The sequence below is a fragment of the Culex quinquefasciatus genome, chromosome 2 (genome assembly GCF_015732765.1).
Source record: "Culex quinquefasciatus strain JHB chromosome 2, VPISU_Cqui_1.0_pri_paternal, whole genome shotgun sequence".
In the NCBI taxonomy this organism is placed as follows: domain Eukaryota; kingdom Metazoa; phylum Arthropoda; class Insecta; order Diptera; family Culicidae; genus Culex; species Culex quinquefasciatus.
Window position 1 is genome coordinate 17,068,641 of NC_051862.1, and position 27,683 is coordinate 17,096,323.

General features: G+C 37.0%; 1 protein-coding gene across 1 annotated transcript in view; it reads right to left on the minus strand.

The window, feature by feature from the left end:
• Positions 1-2,587: 2,587 nt before the first annotated feature.
• The window catches only part of LOC6052535 (toll-like receptor 6), a 171,737-nt gene continuing 146,641 nt past the window's right edge, over positions 2,588-27,683 (minus strand). Inside the window, exon 4 of the mRNA XM_038251501.1 lies at positions 2,588-10,175. Within this exon, the coding sequence (XP_038107429.1) occupies positions 4,673-9,040 (4,368 nt within the window). The 5' untranslated portion in view covers positions 9,041-10,175 and the 3' untranslated portion in view covers positions 2,588-4,672. The remainder of the gene's footprint in view (positions 10,176-27,683) is intronic.

Sequence of the window (27,683 nt, forward strand, 5' to 3'; positions counted from 1 at the left end):
TGTCTTCAGCAAAGTTGTAGGTAATGTTGAGGACTATTGAGAAAAAATAGTAGTACACGAAAAAAAATTGCAGATTTTTTAATCAACTTTTTTTTTCACTGATACTAAATTTCCCAAAATACGTATTTTTTTGATTTTCGAGATTTTCGATATGTTTTAGGGGACAAAAATCCGCAACTTTTGAGCCATAGAGAAACATGGTCAAAAAATCTGCCGCCAAGTTATGAATTTTTGAAAAAAAAAAATTGGAAAAAATCAGAATTTCATGCAAAAACAAATTTGACGTTATTTTTAATGCAAAATTGAATTTGCAATCGAAAACCACTTAACAGACTTTTTGATAAAGGGCTCCGTTTTCAAGATATAGCCACCGAAAGTTTGATTTTAGCGAAATATTTGCAGTTTTCGATTTTAAAAATAGTGACCATTTCTAAAAATATTTTTTTAAGTTCAGAAAATTTGCTATACAATTGTCTAAGAGACATTGAAGATTGGAGCTTGGGTTGCTGAGATAGAACCGCTTTAAGAAAAAGAAACAGGAAAATTGAAGTTTTCTAAGTCTCATCAAAACAACCCACAATTTTCTAACGTCGATATCTCAGCAACTAATGGTCGGATTTTCAATGTTAAAACATGAAACAGTAGTGAAATTTTGCGATCTTTTCGAAAACAATATTTTGAATTTTTTCAATCATGACTAGCATTTTAAATGGGCGTAATATTCAATGTTTGGCCCTTTTAATATGTTAGTCTTGATTTTTAAAAAATAGTTTTTATCCCCTAAAACATATCAAAAAATCTCGAAATTAAAAAAATACATATTCTGGGATGTACGACTCGTGCATGTACGACTACATGTACGACTCGCGCTGAAAAAAAATCTTCTTTTTGCAACTTGTTTCATTAACTACTATTATACAGTTATGAAAAGTGAGTAATGCCCAAGTGATTACTCATAATATTTTTACTAATTTATAAGAGATTTCACCATGATCTTACAAGCCTCATCATTTATGACCCAAAAGTCGAAATTTCCGAAATTATTTTTTAATGGTCCTTAAAAAAATCCATTAACAACTGAAAGTTTCATTCGCAACATTTTGGCATGGAAGGGTTTCATGATTTTTTTTTTATTTTTTCCTTGATTAAAAATTTATTTTGATGTCAAAAATAAGAGATTTTCGAATACACAATGTTTTGGGTATTTTACAACTTGTAACTTTTTTAATAAAATGAAAACTTCGTTTCAATATTTAACTCTACTTGGTTATCCAAACATTACGATGCGTAATCAATTGTTACCAAGTTTTATAACAATTGGTGATCCATATCTTCATAATATTTCTGTTATTTTACACGTAATTTGACTTTCACAATTCACTTTTTTACTATTTTGAAAACTACATTCAGATTTTTAGTGCTTTGTCTAATCACAAGTTATTAGAGTGGTTGAAAAAATTGGTGTTTTCGAGCTGTAGGATATGAATAGGACTTATCAAAAAAAAAGATACACGTTCAAAATCCAATTTTATTTTTATTTTTTATTACTTAAAATTGCATTTCCAAAATAAATATTTCAACATTTTCTAAATTTTTCGATATTTTGTGGATGACTTCAAATATAAAAATTTGGGCCATAGTGCGTGATGGTAAAAATCTCGTTTATAAGGCATGATATTTCGAAAAAATATTTTTTTTAAATATCGAAAATCTAGATAAAAATTATTATAAAAATCATTTTTTAAAGCAAAAAATTGCAATCAAAAGGCGGTGAAAAATTTAAAAAAATATAAACATTGAAATAACAAGAGACAAAAACATTAAATAAAATTTGTACCAGCCTTATGGAAAAAAAACAGAATTTGAATTTGTTTTTTATCCTTGTTATTTTTTTTAAATGCTTTCCGTATTCATTGAATATTAATTTATATTATTTAACTTACCAGAATACTTACGGTAACCAACTGGTTTGAAGGGTAATTTCAGACAAAGTGGACCATCAAAGCAAAGTGGAAGTACCAACAGGCAGACACATTCTCCATCAACCACCAAAATCAGCGTAGACAATTGAGACAGGATTATTTCGGAAGTTTTCAGAAAGGCAGACAATCAAACAGGTAAGGTTTTCAATTTTTCATAAATAAATTATAGCTTTTTATTTTGTCGTAATTTGTTTCGAGTTTTGTCTCTCATATACTTTCTTAAAATTCTTTTGTATTTTTCAGTTGTTTTGTGTGTGTGTGTTGTTTTTATTATTTATTAATTTAGTAATTTGCTTGGTGACTATTTGTTTACCCTTTTCGCTTCATCATCTTCTTCCTTCATTTCACTGGCGCGCGCCCGATGGCTTAACTTCTAAAATAATTACAATTCATCTGCGGCGCGTTTTTTTCTTCTCTCAACTGCTAGGTTTTCCATAACTTCTTTTCAGAGTATTTACAGGTTTGTTTGCTTTGTTTTGCTTGCTTACTTTTTAAATGCTGACTATTTTAACAAATACTCTCGGGTTTTGTTTCACCACTTCTAAGACTTCTTAAACTCAAGTTTTAATGGAGCGCGAGTAATTTTGTTCACTTTTCTTTTACTGTGTAATCTTCTGTGTGTGAGTGTGGGTTTTTGCTTAGTTGGTATCCTTCTTTGTAGTAAGTAGTAGTCAAATGTGTTTACTGGTGTGTGTGAGTGAGTGTTTGGTAGTTTACTGTTTTGTAGTTGTTTTTTTCGCTAGCAGTTAAGTCGTAAATTCTTGCTTTCGTTATATTTACATAATTTGATACTGTGTACTAGAAGTGTGTGGTTTTTTTTTGCTGAATTGTTTAAAAAGTTCGCTATATTTACAGATTCGTAAGACTCTTTTAAGGTTTATTCAATCAACTTGCTGGCCACTTATCTTCGTGTCTTTAATGAGGTAATAAAAACTAACGCAACAAAATTGTACATTTCTTTCGATTCGATTCGATCTCTTTTTGTGAATCTTTTTTGTGTTTTTCTTGTTTTTTTTTTTCTTCTTAATAAGAAACCTAACCTTCCACCAATATGGAGGAACTTTTCATGTGTTTTTTTTTTTGTTTGTAGGTGTGAGTGTGTTTCAATTAGCCAATGCGCTCCAACTGCACTTGTTTTGCTGATTAATTTAATGGAACGTAAAAAAAAGAAAGGGTTTTTTGGAAACGATCAACCAATTTGTTTCAGTGTTGCTGGATTATTTCACGGTTCACGGAGGGAAAAAAAGAGTGATGTAAATCAATTCAGTTCCGGTGTGGCTGCACCAATTTATGACTTTTGTTTTAGAGGGTATTTTTTTTTGTTTTTCTCTACTTTGCTGCATTAATTTGCTTCTTTATTTCGGTGCTCATGTTTTAACGTGTTTTTTTACTTCATTGTTTTGCTCAAATTTGTTATTCTCTCTCTTGCTTGCGTGTGTTCTGTTCTGCACGTGTAACGAAATTAAAATATTTCACCTCTCTTTTCTCTCACTTGTTTTCAATTAAATTTCCATACCAAATCACTTAACACAAGGCTTTTTCGTTTCATTCAGCTCGGTTTCGAGGTCCGAAACGAAGCGGATGAAATAAGAAGAAAAAAAAACGCGAAAGACTTTACAAGCAACAGGATGAGGCTTATTTTGTTCGAAGAGAAAAGAACTTCTTCCCAAGAATTGCGATGTTCTGCGGTTTTAAAAAAAGGTTGCACACGTGGGCAAAGTGGGGTAAAATCCACGCAGGAAGATCCAAATTGGCCCCCATTAATCGCGTTTTGGTTGGGAAATTTAAGCCTCAGCTCTTGATCTATTAGCCAACTTGGATCGAGCGTAGAAGAATAGGGTGGTCCAACCTGCGCAGAGATTTTTCAATCTCTCTATTTTCAGCGATTAAAATCGAGCCTGAGCTTAAGCGTGAAAAATCAGATTACCTTTTCTCCATTCTTGAATTCAATTCTTCTTTTCAAAGCTTGATTCACGTGTGTGAGTATGTGTGTGTGATTTGGAACAAAAAAGAAACTGCTTTCAATCATCGAGTCCGTAATGGAAGATTGATTCTGAAGAGATTAGAATTAGTTCCTTCGCTTCGTTTCGTCTCCACCGTTGTAGACCTTCTTTTGTGTGTGACTAGAATTCTTTGCCTTCCCTCTGCGAGAGTCCATCACCCTCACCATGGGAACGCATTTTTCTGTATTTGTGAGATTTTATTTTTTACTTTTTGATCCCCCTGTGAGAGCGAGAGAGAGAGCGACCCTGCACTTTAGAATGTCTTATTTCACCGTCCCAACTAAGCGGTCGTAACTGTTAATCTTCTTTTCCTGCTCTCTAAACTTGGGGGGTGGTGTGTGTGTGTGGTGGAAGCATTCTCTGTGTTTTTACATGTGACATTTCTTTGTTTTGTAATTTGGTTCTAAAGGCACTGCGCGAGCTGTCAGCTGTGTGACAGCTCTCGCTTCTCTCCTATTGGTTTTTGCGATTCTGAGTGAGTTTTTGAGAGCGTGTACTGTGGTGAGAGAAAGAGCTTAAGCGTTGCGCAAAGAGAGAGAGAGAAAAGTCGTTGCTATTGTTCTCTGTGTGTGAAAGTGACAGCTGACAGTAGGTGAAGCGTTTGTGTGTGAGTGCGAGCGCGCTTGGCTTAATCGCGTGCGCGATTCAACGATAAAAATAATTAACTAACCTGTACTTAAGTAATCGTTATGCCCACATGGCCTGTGGCAGTCTTCTATCATTGAAATTGTTCTTGTCGCCGCCCATGGTGCCCACGGAGGGCCTATCACCTTTGCCGACGCCGTCCACCACCACGGGGCAGTTGTTCGGCTTTCTACTGCTATTGTTGTAACTACTATTACTATTCAAATTGTTAGAAGCACTGGTAGTGGTGTTGAAGCCCGCGGGATCGCCACCAACGGCGCCGGCCTTGCCGCCGACCATAAAGTTGGTGGACAGGACGTTCGGGGCCGTCTGCTGCTGCTGATGGAACCCGTTGATCGAGTGCGAACACTCGCTCGAACCCCGCGAGGACGTCGAGTACTTGCTGCTGCTGGTGCACTCGAACGTCTCGTTGCCGGCGATCCGCTCGCAGCTGGTGTTGTACGTCTCGTGCGTCGTGTCCAGCAAACAGTTGGAAGGAACCGCGTACTCGTGCTGCCGATCGGCCGCCTTCCGGCTAAAGTCGTTCAGCCGGCGCTCGTGCTGGGTCGTGTTATATTTACAATTACTAACCGTATCATAGTTATCACAGTTTCTCGGACAGTTTCCGCCGATGGTGGCGTAGCTGTGGCTCTCGTGCCGGGCGTGGCCCGGGGCTGGAAGGGTTCCGGCGTTGCCGGGGCCCACCAACCGGGGTCGACCTGCCGCAGTGTTGTACTCGTTGGCCGTTGCGTAGATGTTGATCGCCGAACGCTTGTTCAGGCAGTTGCTCTTCTTGACGTGTGGCAACGCGATCCGCAGCTTCTGCCAGAACTTCTTGTCGTCCCACTCGATGCAGGTGTTGGTGCGCAGGTACAACCGCATATCAGCGTCCAGATCACGCTGCGGAAGATCTCCGTACAGGATGATGACCAACTTCCTGCGTCGCTTGAGCACCTCGTGGATCGCACCCTTGAACTCAAATCGCGTCCACTCGTTGTACAAGAAGTTCTTCGACAGCACCAGAATCGCTCGCTTGGAACTCTCAACCGCCTCCACAATCGTATCGGCGATGTACGTGTTGATGTTAAAGTCACGGTAGTGCATGCACAACCGGAACCCAATGTCGTTCTCCAGCGTCGAGGCCAGCACCTGGTTCACAAAGTGCTCGTCCTGCAGCGAGTTGATGATGTACGCGTCGTACAGCCGATCCTTGTCGAACTCGTTCACGAACGTACCACTCTTGTAGCACAACGAACCGAAACAGCTGCTGTGAGCCCACACCTTCAGCTCCTTCCGGTAGCAGAACATTCCGAAGATCAGCCCAAAGAACCCAACAAACGCACAGGTCGCCACCAACAACAGCGGCAACATATCTTCAATCTCTTGCGTGTGCACGATCGAACTCATTCCCTCACCCCGGAACGTACACTTGGTTCCGTTCTTCTCCTTCAGAATACTGGTCGAGTTGTTGTAGATGCAACCAATTTCACTAGCGTCCACTATCTTCTCCTGGTTCGACTGCAGATACACCCGCAACTTGTTCAAAAACATACAATCACAGGTCCACATATTGTTCGCCAGAGTAATCTCCACCAGATAAGGGTTGGACGCCAGCTGCCACACTTCAAAACTACTAATACGATTCCCGTCCAAACGCAACACTTCCAACTTCCGCAGTTCCGAAAACGTGTGGTCTTCAATGTACGAGATCTTGTTCCCCTGCAGGTACAACTCACGCAAACTTTCCAACGCACTAAACTCATTCCCGTACAGTTTCTGAATGTTGTTGTGCTCCAGATGCAACACCGTCAACCTTCTCAGTCCAATAAACGTCGTGTTGTAAATTATCTCAATGTTCGAGTGGTTCGCGTACAACGCCTTCAAATTCTTCCTGCCGATAAAACTGTGCCCCGACAGTTCCACCAGATTATTCCCGTCAATGTACACCTCGGTCGTATCCATCGGGATATTGTTCGGAATGTCCGTATAGTCCGCAGCCGAGCACTCCACAATGTTCGTCGACCAGCTATTGTCATGATAGCACGAGCACTTGTTCGGGCACGTCATCTCACAATCACACGCGTCAAACTCACAACAATGGCACAGCGCGAAACAGTGCGTCGTATAGCTGCACAAAAAGTGCTTCGGTTCAGCCTCAATCAGCGAGATGAACGCGCGCTCCCGATCGTACATCAACTTGCAGTACACCGTCTCGATGTCGTTGATCGTCGGATACTGCCTCGAAGTCACGTGATTAATCTTCTGCAGCCAATCGATGGTGCAATCACACACGAACGGATTCCCGCCAATGTAAAACTCCGGCAGCTGCTTGTCCTCCGGAACCGGCTGCAACCGCAGCGCCTTAATGTCCAGCCCGATCAGCTGATTCGCGTACAGATCGACCCGCGTCAGGTTCGTCTTGTGGATGAAGCAGTGCGGCTCCACGTGCGAAATCTGGTTATCGTTCAGAAACAGAAACTCGATGCTGTTCGGGATGCTCGTGGGCGTCACCTTCGTCAACCGGTTGAAGCTCGCGTCCAGCGTCTGCAGGTACAGCTGATTGTCCAACCCCAAGCGATTCCCCAGCGTCGTCAGTTCGTTCTTGTGCAAATCCAACCACTGCAGGTGCACTGGAATCTGCGAGTAATCAAACTCACTCAGTCGGTTGTCCGACATGTTCAGCCACACCAGATTCGGCATCGCCCCAAACAAGCCTTCAATATCGGTCAGAAAATTGCCGTCCAATCGGATGGCCTGCACGCTGAACGCCGGCTCAAACGCGCCCTTCTCGATGAACTGAATCTTGTTTCTCGCCAAATTCAAAATCTGCAAGCTCGGCAGATCCTTGAACGCCTTTCGCGTAATGTTCTCGATGTTGTTGCTAATCAGCCGCAGACCGTACAGGTTGTTCATCCCGCGGAAGCCGGGCTCCTCAATCACGGTGATTGAATTCTCGCCGAGATCCACCGTTCGCAGCAGTCGCATATCTTTCAGTGCGAGGGGGACCTGCGTCAGCTCGTTGCCGTTCAGGTTGAGGTCCTGCAGCGAGCTGCAGTTGCGGAACGCCTCCGGGTGGACGCCCTTGAGGTCGTTGTTGTCCAGCGAGAGCAGCGACAGGGCGTACAGGCCGTTCAGCGAGTACGCGTCGAGGTACTTGATTTTGTTGTGGGAGAGAAGGAGGGTGTGGAGGTTGTTCATCGGGGAGAACGTGTCGGCGGCGATGATTTCCAGTTGGTTGTGGCGCAGGTTGAGGATCTGGAGGGTGTACAGGTCGGAGAAGATTTCCGACTCGAGTTTGGTGATTTTGTTCTTTTCCAGGTTGAGCAGGACCAGGCGGATGAGGCCGGAGAAGGTCTCGCGGTTGACCCAGGCGGAGGTCAGCTGGTTCTGGGACAGGTCCAGGGCCTGGAGTTGCTCGAGCTTGGAGAAGAGTCCCGGGGAGAGGACGCTGATGGAGTTGTTTTGGAGGTAGATCTCCTGGATCGATTGGGCGGGGTCCTTGAAGAGATCGGTCGGGAGGGCGACGATCTTGTTGGAGCTGAGGTCCAGGATTTGGAGCTCTTTGAGGCCGTTGAGGGCCTTGTCGCCGACCATGGAGATCTCGTTGTCGTGGATTTTGAGCAGCTTGAGGCGTTTCAGCATGCCGAATCCACTGGCGGGGAGGAGGACGAAGTGGTTTTTGGACACGTCCAGGTCCTCCAGGTCGAGGTTGCAGATGTGGGCGGTTCCGTTGTGGGTTGTGGCCTCGTCCTTGACGATTGGTTTCTCTCGGAAGCCCAAATCGTTGACGTCCTGCAGGCGGTTCGAGCTGATGTTCAGCGACCGGAGGTTGTTCAGCGTGCAGAACAGGTGGTCTGGCAGGGACCAGATGTTGTTCATGCTGAGGTCGAGCTGCTCGAGGTTTTTGCTGTGCACAAACACTTCCGGATCGATTTCCAGGTTCAGCTCAGGCCAGTTGATGTTGTGCGTGCGGAGGGTAAAGTTCCGCAGATCGCTGAGCCCGGACAGGACATCGTTGCCAAACTTGCCAATCTTGCAGTACTCGAGTGAGAGTGCCTTGAGGCGCATCAGATGGGCAAACGACTTGGGCTGCAGCTTGCTGCGGGCCATGATGGCCTCGTTGCACATGATGGTCAGCGAGGCAGTGTGTTCCGAGGGAATCACACTAAAGTTCGTGTTGTCGAATTCACTGTTGACGGTGCGTAGATTGCACACCAGATCGACCTCGTCGTCCGGCGTGACCCGGTACTTGCAGTCGTCCGGGGCATCGTACCGCAAATTTGCGGCGTCCAGCACGGCCGGGTTGGACGGGAAGTACCGTGCCTCGGCCGAGTCGTACTGCAGGCTGTAGTTGACCTGAACCGAGAGCAGCAGCACCAGCAGCAACGCCGGCAGCGCCACCAGCTCGGTCTTTCGCGTAATTAGACTCATTTTTCAGCTTTCATAAACTCTATCTTCACGCGGTGACTTCCACCGTGGTCTTCGTCCCGTACGACGCGCTTGAAATTGAACCACTTGTTCTTCGCTTCTATCGGCTGCTTCAATCATTTAAGATAAATTCATTCCATTTTTCAGGCGCTTGTCGAGGAACACTCTCACACACACACTTCTTCTTTTCACAACAAATTAAAGAACACTGGCGCGAAACATCCAACAGCTCGCTGTTATGTCATGTAATATCTCATCTTCGCCAATCTCGTAGTAACTTCACTCTTGGCTCGTTTTTCCTTTCCACAAACCCAGCACTTAATTCTTGCAGTCCTTTTGGGTCGGTTTCCGATTTCACGATTTATGAGTTCGTTCTGAACGCGTAATTATTATCCTCTCTTGCTTGGCTACTCGTTCGAAACGATCGCGCGCGTTCAAGTTTCTTTGCGCGTACACGTCTGCCTTCGCGAACGTCTAAAGTTGTACTAAACTAGGGTGCCGCGCGAGCCCACTCGTATATATCGGCTTCGCTGTTTGAGCTGCACCCGAACTCCGCTTTCGACTGTGTGCGTGCGACCCGAACCGAGCCGAAGCTCGCAGGACAGCGTGTGGAGAGCACGAACGAAAGTCTCCACGGCACGAGCGCGCGCGCGCTCACCTGTATTGGTGAGCGCTCGAAACTCTACACGGCGCGATTTTTCGTACTCGGGCAGGGCGTTTTAGAACTCTGCCTTCAGTTTGCAAGCTGTGCTGCAGGACGAAGTCGGCACTGTCTGCTCGTCACAGAACTACACTTAATTTTCATTTATGCTCTGCATCGAGTTTCTGTAGTTTCTGTTGCACTGCACCACACGCCACTATTTCGCCGTTTTTGTGTCTCACTTTTTCACACACACATTCACAGACACTTTTTTTTCTTCAACCCCCTTTCGAAAATCGTTTAATCCTGCGACGTTCCAACCGTTTTGTTTCGAGCCAAAATTTTTATTTTTACTGCATTGGCCCTCCGGCCTTCACTCCTGGAACGTCGTCCTGTCCTGTGAACTCCGCAGTGTCTGCTACTCGTTGCACGAGACCACTGCTGGGTTGGGGGTCCTTCGGGCTGCCAGTTTTAATTACTGCTGGTTCGGGCTGGGTTCTGGAAAAAATGGAATCGAAAGAAAAAGTTTGGTTGAAATTTATGGGCCACAATCATTGGGCGCAAGACTGCTGTGTGGAAGCTGTACAAGAGTACGTAGTAATTTTTTCGGTAGTGAAACTCATTCAAGTTTAATTATGCAAGAAAATGAAGCCGGACACTTGTTCGAGCTTGAAGTTCAAGCAAGGCTTCGGGATTGATGAGCTGCAGGGCAGGCCCCCTCAACCGAGATCAAGTATTGATTTTCGACTGCTGAACTCTGGAGTGTGCGTGTCGGTGTGGGTGGGTGAAATAAGAATATTGTTTTCCCCCCGCAACCAATTTTTGTGCCAGCTTCGATTGGGGGATGATTTCCCAATCGAGATGAGTACGCTTCTTTCCCGAGGGCGACCGGCACTGTCTTCTCGAAAATTGAAATTGGATTATTCATAGCTCAAGCGCGATGAGGACCGACCGATTCGGGCTTCGATAACGAGATGTTGTGTTGAATTATGCTGGTGTATTTTTTCCCAGTTTTTTTCTTTTTATTTTTCAAAGAGGATTGATAATTCGGGGAAATGGCAACGGGCTTTGAGGTGTTTTTTTATTTTGGGTTTGTTTGGTGGGATTGTTGTTGTTGTTTCGAAGTGAGGGAATAAACAATGCAATCGAGAATAATGGAGCTATTCACGTGCTTCGAGGAAAGTGATTGTTGGAAGTCAGGAACCAGTTATCGCAGTGGGTTGGTTGGTACTCAGTGGGATGGTGGCATTAAGATAATGATATTGGTTTGATTATAGTTCTGAGAAATGTGATTCAAATAAGTAAACTGGAGTCAAACCATTGCCTTTTGACTTCAACTAAATGGATGAACATGATTTCGACGCCAACATTTCAAAAAGCATCATGTACAAACCATGCGTTTTGAGAAAAACGCATTTGAATGTTGAGCATCCATTTTCAATTCCCATTTTAATATAAAAGCAAAATAAGATGTTCTGATAATTACAAACGATGAAAAACGTTGCTTTTATTGATACTTGATCATCCAAATTCAATAAAACATCATTTCCGTAATTTTATTTGAGTAAAACAAACATAACTCCTTTTGAAATCACCAACGTCGATATCACCCTGCTGTCATTGAGGGGGGCGCTTTGTTATGATTCGTTTTTCTTCGCCGAATGTACATGGCGCTTTGTTCATGATGCTTTTTTTTCGTCACGAGGTACATGTAGTCTTTTGTTTGACAGGTTGACAGGGTTATATAAACAGGGACTGCTGATGGCAGAGATTTTGTTTATGTTACTTTATTTAAAATCATTATTAAACAGACTTTATTGAAGTAACTTTTGCTCATTTTTGGTGGAGAGGTAGCTTATTAGGAGTACTTTCAGAATATGCAATAACCCAGAAAGTGTCAAAATGTACATGATGCCTTTTGAAATGTTACCGTCGATTTGTTAATTTTTCTATTTGCAACAAAAAAATAATTCAAAAATCCAAATATTTTTAAATTATTCCAAACATGCAAAATATGAATATCAACACCGGGCATTGCCTTCAATCTGTTTTCAATTCATTAGACTTCAATTTAAAAAAATATTATACGTTTTTAGTTTTTTATTGTCTCCTGATTTAATATGCCAATTTTAAAGGCGAGTGGAAGAGACAAGAATTAAAAAAATTGCAACGACCTTATGTTACCAGAATACAGAACTTGTTACTTTTTTTTTCCAAGATAGTGAATTAACCAAACAACCATATTTGTGGAAATCATTCAAAGAGCAGTGAGCAATCTTTGTTTTAAAATGAAACCTGCGTGTATGTGCCAAATTGAGTAAAACTGTGATATTTACAAGATCCATGATCTTGTAGATTTTTATTACGACCTGAAAAAAATATATTGAATACGAACGGAGCAGTTTATAATCGGGTGACAATAAAAACGACCTCAGGGATACCCCTGATTCGATTCCTTGGCAAAAATAAGCGAAATCGTTTGAGGTTGAAGGGTCACCAATCGCCATATATCGTTAAAGTTGGTTGAAAAATTCTTTTCATATAAAATCGTTTTCTTTAAATCGCTGATAACTCGTATGAGTTAACTCGGATTGTTTTGCAGTCTTCAACCAAGTTGTTTGTCGTACAATTTTACATCAGAATCTCACACTAGATAATGATCCAAAACATTTAATCTTTGGTGGAATTTTGATTTTTTTTCCATACAAACTTCAACGATCAATAGCGACCCTTAAACCTTAACCGATAAGGCTCAAAATTAGCAGTTACTTATGTTCACCTTAAGTATCAAGTCAGAGGGTATGTCTAAAGATTTTCCAAAATTTTCAATTTTCCTTGTCACCCTCGTATATTATCATAATGAATTTGGTCGAAAGGCTTTCAAAGGTTTACTATCTGTTTTATTCAAAATATTGAATTTTAAATATTGATGATTTTATTGCTCTCAAAAGTGTCACGATGTTCAAAATGAATCTAAATGAAAGTGATATCAAAGTTGAAAGCAGACTTAATTTTCGGATTCTTTGAACGATTTGAATAAGTTTCTGCATTTCATGTTTTAATTGTTATTGAAACAGGATTCCAAAACATCATTTGATGCAAAGGCATTTCCAGTAGAACAAATTTCTTAGTCAATGTGGAAGATGGTGATGATATGCTTCATTATTGGTATACAAGCATCAAACGGTTTTGACAAACAATTAAAAAAAAAACTTGTAATTTCAAACCTAAATTCATAAATTCCATTTTAAATTAAAAAAAAAAATGCTTTACACAGTGTTACGGTTGTGCTACCGTTTTTTTAATCAAAAATATGCTCGAAAATATTTTCGGAATTCGATGGGGATTTTTCAGATCGGTGTTAGAGAAAATTTCAAAATTTTTGAGGTTTGAATTTAGAATTAGGATTGCTTCTTTGCTGCATTTTAGATTAGCTTGATTTTTTTTTATATTTTAGGTTCTAATCCTGGGATCACAAATTTTTGCCAACACATATTGTGTCGACAGTTTTTAAAATTTTCCAGAATAAATTTATCAAAAAATTTAATTAGGTTTGAATTAATTTACAAATATTAGACAAGAATGTTTTTATTAATTTTTAAATCAACAGTCTCGACCCAAATCACAAAAACTTACCATGGCATTGAACATGGATTCACAGCTTTCTGCATAAAGTTTTTGAAATAATGAAATCTTTGTGGATCAATTTAATAATTTTGTCATTAAGATTGTTCCTTGTTTATGGTCGGGTCATTTGAGGGAAAAATAATAATAAAATAGAAGATTAAAGATTTAAATAGATCTTCAATCTTCTAATTTATTTTATTTTTCCGTCAAATTACCGGTCCCATTTCTAACAATAACAAGAAATTTGATAATTATACAGGCAAAAAAATATTTTTTTTTGATTAAAAAACTCATGGCGCTAAAAACTAACTCAGGACCTCTGGACTCCTAAAACCTATCTGAAATCCAGTCCAAACCCATTCTCTTTCGGTCAGGATTTTTAGTGAATAGATTTACTATTTGAAGGGATTTTTTTGCTTCATCTTTCAGAAATTTAAAAATAATAATGTTCATTAAGAAAAAGTTGGGATGTATCATGTGTAAGTATTTATATTTACCAGAAAATCAATTTTTTATTCAAAATAAATAAGAATATTAATTAAGTTTATTAAAAAAAAAAACATTTAAAGTTGGTTAGTTTCGACTTAGATTTTGTTCAATCAAACGTTTTTATACCGTGTAGTTTTCGGTAATGATGGTAAAGTTTTTATTTAAAAAAAAGCTTAACTTTAGACTCGAAACTGCAGTAATTTTTTTCGAAAACACAAAAAAATGTCATGTAGTATGATGAATTTGATATTTAACAGGAAAAAACAGTGCTATGTGAACTTAAAACACATCCTTCAACAGACATAGATTTGTTTTACCGAATTCATAAAGCAATATTCGGTACAATGAAAATTATTGAACTCGCTAAAAACTTACACAGTTCTTTGTTTTTCATCGTACAACGAATATTCCGTAAAATTTTGTTCATTTTGGCAAATCTCGGATTAGTTTTCAAAAAGACGTAAGAGCCAATGGTAAACAAAGCCTTTTTTGCCTCGATATTCGACCTACTTAAGAAAAACTTGTTTCAAAAATGCTTAAGATTGTTTATCTACACGTCTTTCAAGTGTTCCAAACTAAAAATAAATGAAATTTTGTTACGATTCGGAGAAAATCCAACATTAGTGTCGGAGGTCACGGTGGCTCTTTAGGTTTTTTTGAAAACTCACACGAGAAATGGTTAACCGATCTAAACTTAACCGATTTTTCAGCTACAGAAATCGGTAGAAATAATCAAGTGTAAAGCATTCAAACTTGGAAATGAAAACATTTGTTTGAAAATTTATAAAATTTTCAGGTAAACATAATATAATAACAATAATTTTTTATTTAAAACTATTGGAATAGAAATTTTATTAAAATACATTTCCCAAGATTTTTACAATCGAGTTACAGAATTTTTGAAACTATTTTTAACTGAAGGAGGGAGGGGGATGACATAAACTTGTTACTTGTTACATAAACTTATTGTTTTAACGATATTTCTATTGTAAAAGAAAAAATATCATTTATTTGTTAAACGAAATAATTTAGAAACAAATGTAGAAAAAGCATGTAGGACCTATACGGAATCATGCTGATAACCAAGTTAATCGATCATCACAAATTAACAGAAGTGGTTCGGTTCTAATAAATTAGAACACGTTACCCAAATTTCCCCCCGCTCAATTCATGACCCACTCTTTCCTATCACGTATGTATAACCAAATTCGGTGCGTTTCCAGAATTAATGATCTCTCGCTCCGCTTTTAGCCACCTTCTCTTCCCCAAACCCTTATCTGTCCTGATTAGACCTTGCTCCCTCTCCGAGCCAATAGGGGTGTGTTTTGACGGCGGGAAAACACTCCGCCTGACACGTCCTCCTCATAACCGCTCAGCAGCGTTGGTGGTCACACGGAGCAAACAAACGCGCAGGGATCACTATCATCCGCGACCTCCTTGGCGTGGAAACAGATCTCTTCACGTGGCATTCGGCGACCATAAACTGCCTGCACGGATAGAAATCCTGTCCGGGAAATCGACAACATTGTTGTCGATTTGCTCTAAAATTCGTTTCGTAATGTTGTCGACCAGTCGTCCGGTAACATTTGCATTGAAATCGACAACAATGTTCTCGATTCTGAAGCGTGACGATTGGGTACGCCTGGCTCAAAACAAAAAGCACGCAGCCATCCCAAACGAAGGGTGGCGGTTTAATTGGTTTTTGAATTGACCGTTGGTTTTGGTTTTTGAATTGACCGTTGGATATTTCTTTTGGTTCAGTAAAACAGTTGATTCGTTTTTTTATTTATTGAGGCAAAAAATACATCATTAATTAACAAACTAATCTTTGTGTGAGTGTGTGTGAGTGTGTGTGTGTGTGTGTGTGTGTGTGTGTGTGTGTGTGTGTGTTTGTTTGGAATATGGGAATACAAGAAATTAGTTTACAATCAGGAAACATGGGGATCTGGGGATTGAAGAATGTGGAGTTTTTGGGAATATGGGATTTTCTGAATCTGGGAATCCCGAATCAAAATTAGGGAATTTGTGATTTTAGGAACTTGGTATTATGTTATTTTAGAGATTTGGGAATATCGAAATAAGAAAATTTAGGAATTCAAGAACCTGATAATGTGGGATTTTGAGATTTAGGAATTAAGGAATTAAGGAATTTGGGAATTTGGGAATTAAGGAATTTATGAATTTAGGAATTTAGGAATTTAGGAATTTAGGAATTTAGGAATTAAGGAATTTAGGAATTAAGGAATTTAAGAATTTGGGAATTTGGGATTTTGGGAATTGAAGAATTTGGGGATTTGTGAATTTGGGGATTTGGGAATTTAGGAATTTGAGAATTTAGGAATTTAGGAATTTGCGAATTTGGGAATTTGAGAATTTGGGAATTTGTGAATTTGGGAATTTGGGAATTCAGGAATTTGAGGATTTAGGAATTTAGGAATTTAGGAATTTGGAAATTTGAAAATTTGGTAATTTGGGAATTTAGAAATTTAAGAAATTGGAATTTAGGAATTTAAGAATTAAGGAATTTGAGAATTTAGGAATTTAGGAATTTAGGAATTTGAGAATTTAGGAATTAAGGAATTTGGGAATTCAAGAATTTGATAATTTTGGAATTTGGGAATTTAAGAATTTGGGAATTTGGGAAAATGTGAATTTGTGAATTTGGGATTGTAAGAATTTGGGAATTTAGAAATTTGAGAATTTGTGAATTTGGGATTTAAAATTGAGAATTTGGGAATTTGAGAATTTGGGAATTTAAGAATTTGGGAATTTGAAAATTTGGGAATTGTGGAATTTGGGAATTAGTGAATTTGTTAATTTGGGAATTTAAGTATTTGGGAATTTGAGAATTTGGGAATTTGTGAATTTGGGAATCTGGGGATTTGGGAATTTGGGAATTTAGAAATTAAGAAATTCAGGAATTTGGAATTTAGGAATTTAGGAATTAAGGAATTTAAAAATTTAGGAATTTAGGAATTTAGGAATTTAGGAATTCAGGAATTTAGGAATTTAGGAACATAGGAAATAGAGAATTTGGGAATGTAAGAATTTGGGAATTTTGGAATTTGAGAATTAAGGAATTTGAGAATTAAGGAATTTGGGAATTTGGGATTTAAGGAATTTGAGAATTTGAAAATTTTAGAATTTGGGAATTTGGGAATTTAGGAATTTAAGAATTTAGAAATTCAGGAAATTAGGAATTTAGGAATTCAGGAATTGAGGAATTTAGGAATTTAAGAATTTAGGAATTCAGGAATTTAGGAATTTGGGAATTAAAGAATTTGGGATTTTGTGAATTTGGGAGTTTGGGAATTTAAGAATTTGGGAATTTGGGAATCTGTGAATTTGGGAATTTGGGATTTTGAAATTTGAGTTTTTTGGGAAATTAAGAATTTAGGAATTTGGGAATTTGGGAATTTGTGAATTCGGGAATTTAGTAATTGATGAATTTTTGAATTTGGGAATATAAGAAATTGGGAATTTGGGAATTTGAGAATTTAAGAATATGGGTAATTCTCCGCCAACTCACACAGCAGTTGCCCCGACCCCTCTTCGATTTGCGTGAAACTTTGTCCTAAGGGGTAACTTTTGTCCCTGATCACGAATCCGAGGTCCATTTTTTGATATCTCGTGACGGAGGGGCGGTACGACCCCTTCCATTTTTGCACATGCGAAAAAGAGTGTTTTTCAATAATTTGCAGCCTGAAACGGTGATGAGATAGAAATTTGGTGGCAAAGGACTTTTATGTAAAATTAGACGCCCGATTTGATGGCGTACTCAGAATTCCGAAAACGTATTTTCATCGAAAAACACTAAAAAGTGTTGAAAATTCTCCCATTTTCCGTTACTCGACTGTAAAATTTTGGAACATGTCATTTTATGGGAAATTTAATGTACTTTCGAATCTACATTGTCCCAGAAGGGTCATTTTTCATTTAGAACAAAATTTTCATTTTAAAATTTCGTGTTTTTCTAACTTTGCAGGGTTATTTTTAGAGTGTAACAGTGTTCTACAAAGTTGTAGAGCAGACAATTACAAAAATTTTGATATATATACATAAGGGGTTTGCTTACAAACATCACAAGTTATCACGATTTTACGAAAAAAAGTTTCAAAAAAGTTGGTCGTCATCGATCATGGCCGTTCATGGTCACCCGCGACAGACACGGACGACGAAACAAAGAGAAACGCAAAAAGTAACTTTTTCAAAACTTTTTTTCGTAAAATCGCGATAACTTGTGATGTTTATAAGCAAACCCCTTATGTCTATATATCAAAATTTTTGAAACTGTCTGTTCTACAACTTTGTAGAACATTGTTACACTCTAAAAAATAACCCTGCAAAGTTAGAAAAAACACGAAATTTTAAAATGAAAAATTTTGTTCTAAATGAAAAAATGACCCTTCTGGGACAATGTAGATTCGAAAAGTACATTAAATTTCCCATAAAATGACATGTTCCAAAAATTTTTACAGTCGAGTAACGGAAAATGGGAGAATTTTTAAAACTTTTTTAGTGTTTTTTTCGATGAAAAATACGTTTCTTCGGAATTCTGAGTACGCCATCAAATCGGGCGTCTAATTTTACATAAAAGTCCCTTTGACACCAAATTTCTATCTCATCACCGTTTCAGGCTGCAAATTATTGAAAAACACCTCTTTTTTCGCATGTTCAAAAATGGAAGGGGTCGTACCGCCCCTCCGTCACGAGATATCAAAAAACGGACCTCGGATTCGTGATCAGGGACAAAAGTTACCCCTTAGGACAAAGTTTCACGCAAATCGAAGAGGGGTCGGGGCAACTTTTCCCGATTTCGTGTGAGTTGGTAGAGAATTACCCATATAGAAATTAGGGAATTTGGGAATTAAGGAATTTGAGAATTCAGGAATTTGGAATTCAGGAATTTGGGAATTTAGGAATTGGGGAATTTGGGGATTTGTTAATTTTGGAATTTGGGAATTTAAGAATTTGTGAATTTGGGAATTTGGAAATTTGGGAATTTGGAAATCTGGGAATTTAAGAATTTGGGAATTTGAAAATTTGGGAATTGGAGAATTTGGGAATTAGTGAATTTGTTAATTTGGGAAGTTGGGAATTTGGGAATTTGTGAATTTGGGAATTTGGGAATTCAGAATTTAAGAATTTTGAATTTGGCAATTTGGGAATTTAAGGAATTGGGAATCTGGGAATCTGAGAATTTAAGAATTTGAGAATTTAGGAATTTAGAAATTTGGGAATTTGGGAATTTAGGAATTTGAAAATTAAGGAATTCAGGAATTTGGGAATTGGGGAATTTGGGAATTGGGGAATTTAGGAATTTGGGAATCGGGGAATTTGGGGATTTGTTAATTTTGGAATTTGGGAATTTAAGAATTTGTTAATTTGGGAATTTGGGAATTTGGAAATTTGGGAATTTGGAAATCTGGGAATTTAAGAATTTGGGAATTTGAAAATTTGGGAATTGGAGAATCTGGGAATTAGTGAATTTGTTAATTTGGGAAGTTGGAAATTTAAGAATTTGGGAATTTTGGGAAATTTAGAATTACGGAATTTGGGAATTTGTGAATTTGGGAATTTGGAAATTTTGGAATTTGGGAATTTAAGAATTTGAGAATTCGGGAAATGGGAAATTTGGGAATAAATGAATTTGCTTGTGAATTTGTTAATTTGGGAATATGGGAATTTGGGAATTTAAGAATTTGGGAATTTGGGAATTTAAGAATTTGGGAATTTAAGAATTTTGGAATTTAAGAATTTGGGAATTTAGAAATTTAGGAATTTGGGAATTTGAGAATTTGAGAATTTGGGTATTTTTAATTTTAGAATTTTAGAATTTTAGAATTTTAGAATTTTAGAATTTAAGAATTTAAGAATTTAAGAATTTAAGAATTTAAGAATTTAAGAATTTAAGAATTTAAGAATTTTAGAATTTTAGAATTTTAGAATTTTAGAATTTTAGAATTTTAGAATTTTAGAATTTTAGAATTTTAGAATTTTAGGATTTTAGAATTTTAGAATTTTAGAATTTTAGAATTTTAGAATTTTAGAATTTTAGAATTTTAGAATTTAGAATTTTAGAATTTTAGAATTTAAGAATTTTAGAATTTTAGAATTTTAGAATTTTAGAATTTTAGAATTTTAGAATTTTAGAATTTTAGAATTTTAGAATTTTAGAATTTTAGAATTTTAGAATTTTAGAATTTTAGAATTTTAGAATTTTAGAATTTTAGAAAATTCTAAATTTTAGAATTTTAGAATTTTTGATGTTCAGAATTCTAGTTTTTTCGAATTTTAGAAATTCAACATTTATTTTTTTAATTTTAGATTATAAGAATTTTAAAATTGTAAATTTTTAGAGTTTATGAAGTCGAGAATTATAGTGTTTTTGAATTTTTATTTTTTAGAAATTTTAGAATTGTATAAAAAAAGAAATTAAGAAAACCTCAGAAAAAAAAGGTTTCAAAATTTCAGATTTTTTTTTTATTTAATTGGAATTTAACAACATTATAATTTTAGATTTTGTTGTATTACGCTACACTTTACATATTTCAGTTTTTTTTTTTCAATTTTAGTTATTAAAAAAAATCAGAATTTTAGAAGATCAGAATTTTAGACTTTAGGAATTTAATATTTTAGATCTTAAAATTTTGGAAGTTTTTTCATAAAGTTTAAATGTTTTTAAATTCTAACATTCTAGAATTCTAAATGTAGAATTTAAAAACCATGTATTTTGAGAATTCTAGATTTTTAGGTTATGAGAGTGTCGCTGTTGTATAATTTTAGAAATTTGGAATTATAGCAAGAATTATAGAATTGTATTAGTTCCTAATTTAAGGATTCAAGACCCATAGAAAATGTAGAAATTTCAAAATTAAGAACTTTTAATTCTATAATTTAAGAATATTGCAAGTTAAGAATTTCGGAAGTTTAGAATTAGAAGTTTTAGAAAAATTAAAAAAATTAAAACATAAAAAATTTAAAACTTAAAAATTCCAGAATTTTTAATTTTTTGGTTTTGAAAATTTGAGCGTTTTAAGTTTCCAAAAATTAGAAGTTTAGAATTGAATTGAAAATTTTGCAAGTTTAGAATTCTAGAAATTTCAGAACTTTAGACATCTAGAATTATAGAATTTCATAAGATTTTCAGTTTTTTTTTTGAATTTTAGGGTTTTGGAATTATAGAATTTTTGAAATTACAATTGTAGAATTGAAGAATGTTAGATTATAGTTTTGTAGTGGTAGGGTGTAACAAAATGTGTGTAGATGGGCTGTGTGTGTGTGGAGGGGCTTGACTGAAATCGCCTCCAGGATGCCGACGGAGCTCGAGTTCGGTAGATGCGTCCGGGTCGCTTTCTCGTTGCCGTGGTTCCATTCGAATTGGCTGCAGATCTGGTGAAGATGTTGGCGTCGCTGCCTGTTGCGGAATGCGAATTGGGAATGTTGGGAGATTTTTTCATTATAATTTTTACGAAGGACGTACCTGCATCAGATGTGTGGCCAGCCTAGTGCTGACTACTTTCTTCAACTCTTCGCATAGAGAAAGTGGCCCCTTCAGCTCCCTGATGATTTTCCGCTGCACAGGAGGAGGAGGAGGAGGAGGAGGAGGAGGAGGAGGAGGAGGAGGAGGAGGAGGAGGAGGAGGAGGAGGAGGAGGAGGAGGAGGAGGAGGAGGAGGAGGAGGAGGAGGAGGAGGAGGAGGAGGAGGAGGAGGAGGAGGAGGAGGAGGAGGCTGCCCATGTGTTCAGCTGCAAACACCACCAACAAAGTCGTTGCGGTACCTGGCTTAAAAGTGCTTCCGGAACTGGCGAAATCCCCTGTCCGGGAGAAGTCTTGATCCGCATCGCCAGCGTCGGTTCTGAAAGAAACGCTCGAAAGGACCAGTACAGGTTCAGTTCTGGAATGAAAGACGGAATCGTTGCCAACGGACACCCTCGACAAGGCGCAGTGATTGCATCACCAGAACCTACCCTCCTATGTTAGAAGACTTGAGGACAACGGAAGCACGGAAGCTCGTTGATGATTTACTCCCGCTGGACATCTTCTTTCTCGGCGGTCGTGGAGCAGGAGGATGAGGAGGTTCCGGCGATGCATTCATCATTGCTCTCCGTCTCCGAGGTGGCCGTTGGCAACTACACTTTCACTCACTTTTGCCAGAATCGACGCTGGCGGTGCGGATCGACCTTACACTTTTCCCGGACAGGTGATTTCGCCACTTCGGAAAGCACTTTTATGTTCGACCCGGAACGCCTTTGTTGGCTGTGTTTACAGCTGGACACTTGGGCAGCAAAGATTTTCTTCCACCAAAACCAGAAAAAAAAACTTTGCGCGAACGGCACAAACAAACTGTCATCTTTTGGTTGACGTTTTGTTTTAGGCTGCGTTTTGACAGTTGTTACGCTTCGTAAAGGGTGACGGAAAAATTTCGTTTTCGAACACAAAAGTTTTCGAAATCGATTAGAATGTTTTCATTTTTGAAAACATTGTAAACGAAATTGAAAACAATCGATGTTATCGATTTTAAAACAATTTGTTTACGATTTTTCGGACAGGATTTCTATCCGTGTGGCGAGGCACACTGTGCCAAGTGGTTGATGGGTTGAGGGTGGTCAAAATTAAGGTTGCTGATATTTGGTATTTTTTGAAGAATTACTGAAAGATTTTTCAAAAAAGAGATTCTAATGAATCTATGTAGGTATTCATATATTTATAAATATTCATATAGCTCCGCAACTAAAAAAACAATTTTGACCACCTTAGTCGACTCAAACCCCCTCCCATCTCACCGTGCGGCCACCGTTCGACGCTTATATTAAATTATGAATCATTTATGTTAATACGATGTGTAAAGTGGTTGCTCTCCTCGGCGGCGGCGGTGGCGTGCTGCTTCAGCGAACCATCATCCCTGGCTCCCTTTAGGGGGTGGTGGTGCCACTGGATGATTGTGAGAAAAATGCGAAAGCACGTAGACAGCGCGGCCACGTGGAAGGACACGCCAGAGAGCCTTTGTTCGAGGAGGAATCGCGAGGGAGGGTTAGATAAGCACACGCGTGATATCACCAGAAATGGGTTAACAGACGAAAGGATGGAGCGGAAGGGACGAACCATTTCCGCTTGTTGTAACATATTGGACGACTGATAAAGTTGAGCTGGGTTTTTTTCACGACATGATGGAACGAGAAAAAACCTCGCGAATCGCGCGACATTGTCGAAGATATGCGTTGGTGAGGAGTGGGAAACATGCTGGTGTCTGCGGAATGATGGAACGCTTTATGGCATGTACAAAGTATGCACAATGTGTTCAAATTGGTTTTGGTAGGGTAGATTTGGGAAACAATTTGCTCAAAGCTGGTTTTGAATTAAAAAGAATTACTTAGAAGAAATAAACAGTTTTTGAATTCTTTGGGTAAAAGAAATAGCAAACTTATGTAGCTTTCAAAAAAATGTATGAAAGAGTTTTAAGAAAACTAAAATATTGTTTGATTATGAATAGAGCTGGTGATTTTTCACGGCACAACTGCTGCTTGTGAAAGCAAAAATGTTTTGTTTTATAATTTAAGTGTAACAAGAAAGTTACTTTATTAATTAGCAATAGTTCCAGATACAAAATATATACCCTCTGATACAAAATATTTTTTTCAATTTTTATATGAGTTGATTTTGTAAAATTTAACGAAATTTTCTTTTAACGTAAAATAGCAAACTGCTTCCAAAAGGCTTGTCTTGTGGTTTACTTCAACACAAAAAACTAATTTTTAATTCACCTTGAAGCTATTTTTCTAGTAATTTTTCGAATTTCACGACATTTCACGGTATTGACTATATTTCACGGCCAAGGGCAAATTTCACGAATTACTCGGCTTCCGTGAAATCGCCAAAAAATATTAGCACTAATTATAAATAATTATTCACGATTCATTGGATCGAAATAATTGTGTTAATTTAGGTGAATATGCTTTATAACAAGAAACCCTTCAGTATAACCAGTGATTAAATTCAACAAATTAAACAAATTATGAGGTTGTACTTGAATTCAGAGAAAATATTTTTTGAAAGGTAAATTACTGAAAACCCCTTAACGTTAATTTATCAGGTGTCCCTAAGTTTTTAAAGCGGCAACAATAACTTAAATAAATTTTTATTAAATCTGTCTTTAATGATTTTTTAAAATAAAAAAAGTGAAAATCTGGAAGACGAAAATCATAAAAGTTAAATTAAACACATTTTTATTTTATATAAAAAAAAATGGAGTGAGTTCTTTTACTGATACGATCCTTAATATTATTGTCCTCCTAAATATGATTGTTTTTATGAAACGTATGAAACTCATTGACCATTTTCATTCCAGTTATTTATTTTGAAAAAAAAAAAATAGAGGTATGTTTCAATTTTTATGCTCACTAAAGTCCTGTTACTTATGTGCCGAGAGTATCTTTATTTTGAGTTCGGATAACTACCCGGTTTATTGAATTCCCAACTTTCCAAATTATTAATTACATGCATTTTTTATTAGAAGGATACTCATAATGATCATTTTTATACAAAAGCTATGAGCAGTTCTCTACGGAATTGGTATTTTTTCTTAAATTTTAATTTTTGTATTTTTTAATCCGGCTGAAACTTTGTTGGTGCCTTCGGTATGTCCAAAGAAGCCATTTTGCATCATTAGTTTGTCCATATAAATTTTCATACAAATTTGGCAGCTGTCCATACAAAAATGATGTATGAAAATTCAAAAATCTGTATCTTTTGAAGGAATTTTTTGATCGATTTGGTGTCTTCGGCAAAGTTGTAGGTATGGATATGGACTACACTGAAAAAAAAAATGATACACTGTATAAAAGATTTGGTGATTTTTTTATTTAACTTTTTATCACTAAAACTTGATTTGCAAAATAACACTATTTTTAATTTTTTTATTTTTTGATATGTTTTAGAGGACATAAAATGCCAACTTTTCAGAAATTTCCAGGTTGTGCAAAAAATCTTTGAGCTAGTTATGAATTTTTGAATCAATACTGATTTTTTCAAAAAATCGAAATATTGGTCGCAAAAAATTTTCAACTTTATTTTTCTTTGTAAAATCAAATTTGCAATCAAAAAGTACTTTAGTAAAATTTTGATAAAGTGCACCGTTTTCAAGTTAAATTCATATTTAGGTGACTTTTTTGAAAATAGTCGCAGTTTTCCATTTTTTTAAATTAGTGCACATGTTTGCACACTTTTGAAAAAAATATTTTTGAAAAGCTAAGAAAGTTCTCTATATTTTGCTTCTTGGGACTTTGTTGATACGACCTTTAGTTGCTGAGATATTGCAATGCAAAGGTTTAAAAACAGGAAAATTGATGTTTTCTAAGTCTCACCCAAACAGCCCACCATTTTTTTTGTCGATATCTCAGCAAGTAATGGTCCGATTTTCAATGTTAATATATGAAACATTTGTAAAATGTTCCTATCTTTTCGAAAACAATATTTTCAAAAATTTTAAATCAAGACTAACATTTTAAAAGGGCGTAATATTCAATGTTTGGCCCTTTTGGCAATTTAACACTTGTCTATATCGTTGAAATATATCAACTTTTCAACTTTTTTTCCGTCAGATTTGTTGTTTTTGAAACTTTATCGTTAATTTTTTATTCTGATAAACCTAGTCACATTTAATGCGAAATAATTTGATCAATCAATAACATCAAACAAATCGTTTTATTTCTAGCTCAATGAGTGAGTAGAAAGGTAAAATTAAACAATAAAATATACAAAATTAATACTTTTTAAGAGGTACATATAATGTTTGCTCTAGAACTGCTATAGGTTTCCTCTGCAAAAATAGATTTACTAAAAATTTATTCTAGAAATACTCTCTTCAATTTATGGTTGAAACTGTAATTGCACTATAAAAATACGTGAATGAAAACATTTTTTGAAGGCAATTTTACAGTTTTTCTACCAAGAAATCTATCCTTGAATTAAAATTACCATGTTTTTACAGTTTTTTCAGGAATTATAAAAAAAATAAAAAAAAATCCAACAAAAAACAACCTAAATTATATCAAACTTCTAATTCTTGAATTGCAATCCAAGTGTTAATGGCTACATCACTTGATTTAGTTAAAATTAGCTATGGGAAAATAAAAAAAAAATACTTAATTTGATGAATCTATAAAATATCTCCAATTTTTTTTTTAGAAATGAAAAAGTATAAATATTGAATACAATATTTATAAATTAAACATCAATTTGCTTCAATTTGCTTTAGACTCTTTAAGTTTTATCTAATACAACTAATAGTACAAATTTTGTTTGATTTTTTGCAAATTTACAATTTTTTGGAATTTGTTGTTTACAATTTTTATGAAGATTATAAATTTAGAAATCTTGCTTATTGAATCATTTTTTTCAACTAGTCTGCTACCAAGCGGATAAAATTGATTTTCCATAAAAGCTTTTCGCAATTTAAAACAAAAGAGCCGGTATCCAATAAAGCCTCCCATTCCTGGAACAGTAAAATCTCCTTTATAGGAAAACTTCTCAACCCTTCCCCCAATTCCTCCTCCCCCCTCACCACGGCCCCACACAAAAACCGAACCCATCAAACCGGTAATGATATCGATTTAATTAAAGTTTGATGAAAATTTGCTTTTCAAACCTGCTCCCGGCCACCAACTAACCCACTGAAGGCCTTGGGAGACGGCATGGCGCGCGCGAAAATGTGTCTACCGGTCGGGTTGGTGGAGATTTTCCAGCACCATCGGAAAAACCCATTGTTTGCAAACTGTCTATCACCTCGCCACTCCAGCACCAACAACTAACCTAGCCGCCCTTGCGGTAGTAGCTGCGACTAACGAGATCAGAGCTGCTTCGTCACTCCCACCCAACTTGTTCTCCGAGTTACACTGTAAAGGAACTGGGAAGAAGACCCGGGGGCGAAATCGATGCCGACAAAGATGACGCGCCGCGACGCCAACACCCCCGCAAAACAAGAGGAAGCTGGAGGTGTTCAAGGTGGAATTTGGCTTCTTGTCTTTAAGATTTGCGTTTCCACAGCGCACACCTTTAAGTTCAGTACAGGTCGTGACGGGTGGAAAATCCTGCCGAGTTTTCCCGAGCTTACTAATTAACTCAATTACAAGTTGGAAAATTCTATTTAAGTGAAACTGCTTACTTTTTATCCCTGTGCCCGTGGAATCGATAGCGATTATTGGCTTTTCCGCTGCGTGCTGCTTCCCCTTAATGTCAGTGGGGTAGATATTTATTTCCAGGAATCCGCGCGCGGTCGCAATTATCCTGAAGTACTCTTTTTTTCCTTCTTTTTTTTACAGCGAGGTTGGATTGTGGGGTAAATCAGTTTGTAATGTTTAGCACTTGTACTTTTTCCACTCCGATTCTGCAACAGTCAATAGCTTGGGAAAGTGGGAAGCAGTTGTTGAGGAGAGTTTTAAAGTGATTGAATTTAAGTGTAGAGCAAATTGAATCGAAAGCTGAGTAATTAATCAATGTGCTTCGAATAAAAAATCTGGAATAAAATAGGCACGTATTAAACATCCTTTAATTTTCAAAATACAAAAATGGGGTTTTTTCCGCCAACTTACAAAAAAATAGAATTTACAATATATAATAATACAAAAATACAAAAAGACAAAAATACAAAAATACAAAAATACAAAAATAAAAAATAAACAAAAATACAAAAATACAAAAATACAAAAATACAAAAATACAAAAATACAAAAATACAAAAATACAAAAATACAAAAATACAAAAATACAAAAATACAAAAATACAAAAATACAAAAATACAAAAATACAAAAATACAAAAATACAAAAATACAAAAATACAAAAATACAAAAATACAAAAATACAAAATACAAAATACAAAAATACAAAATA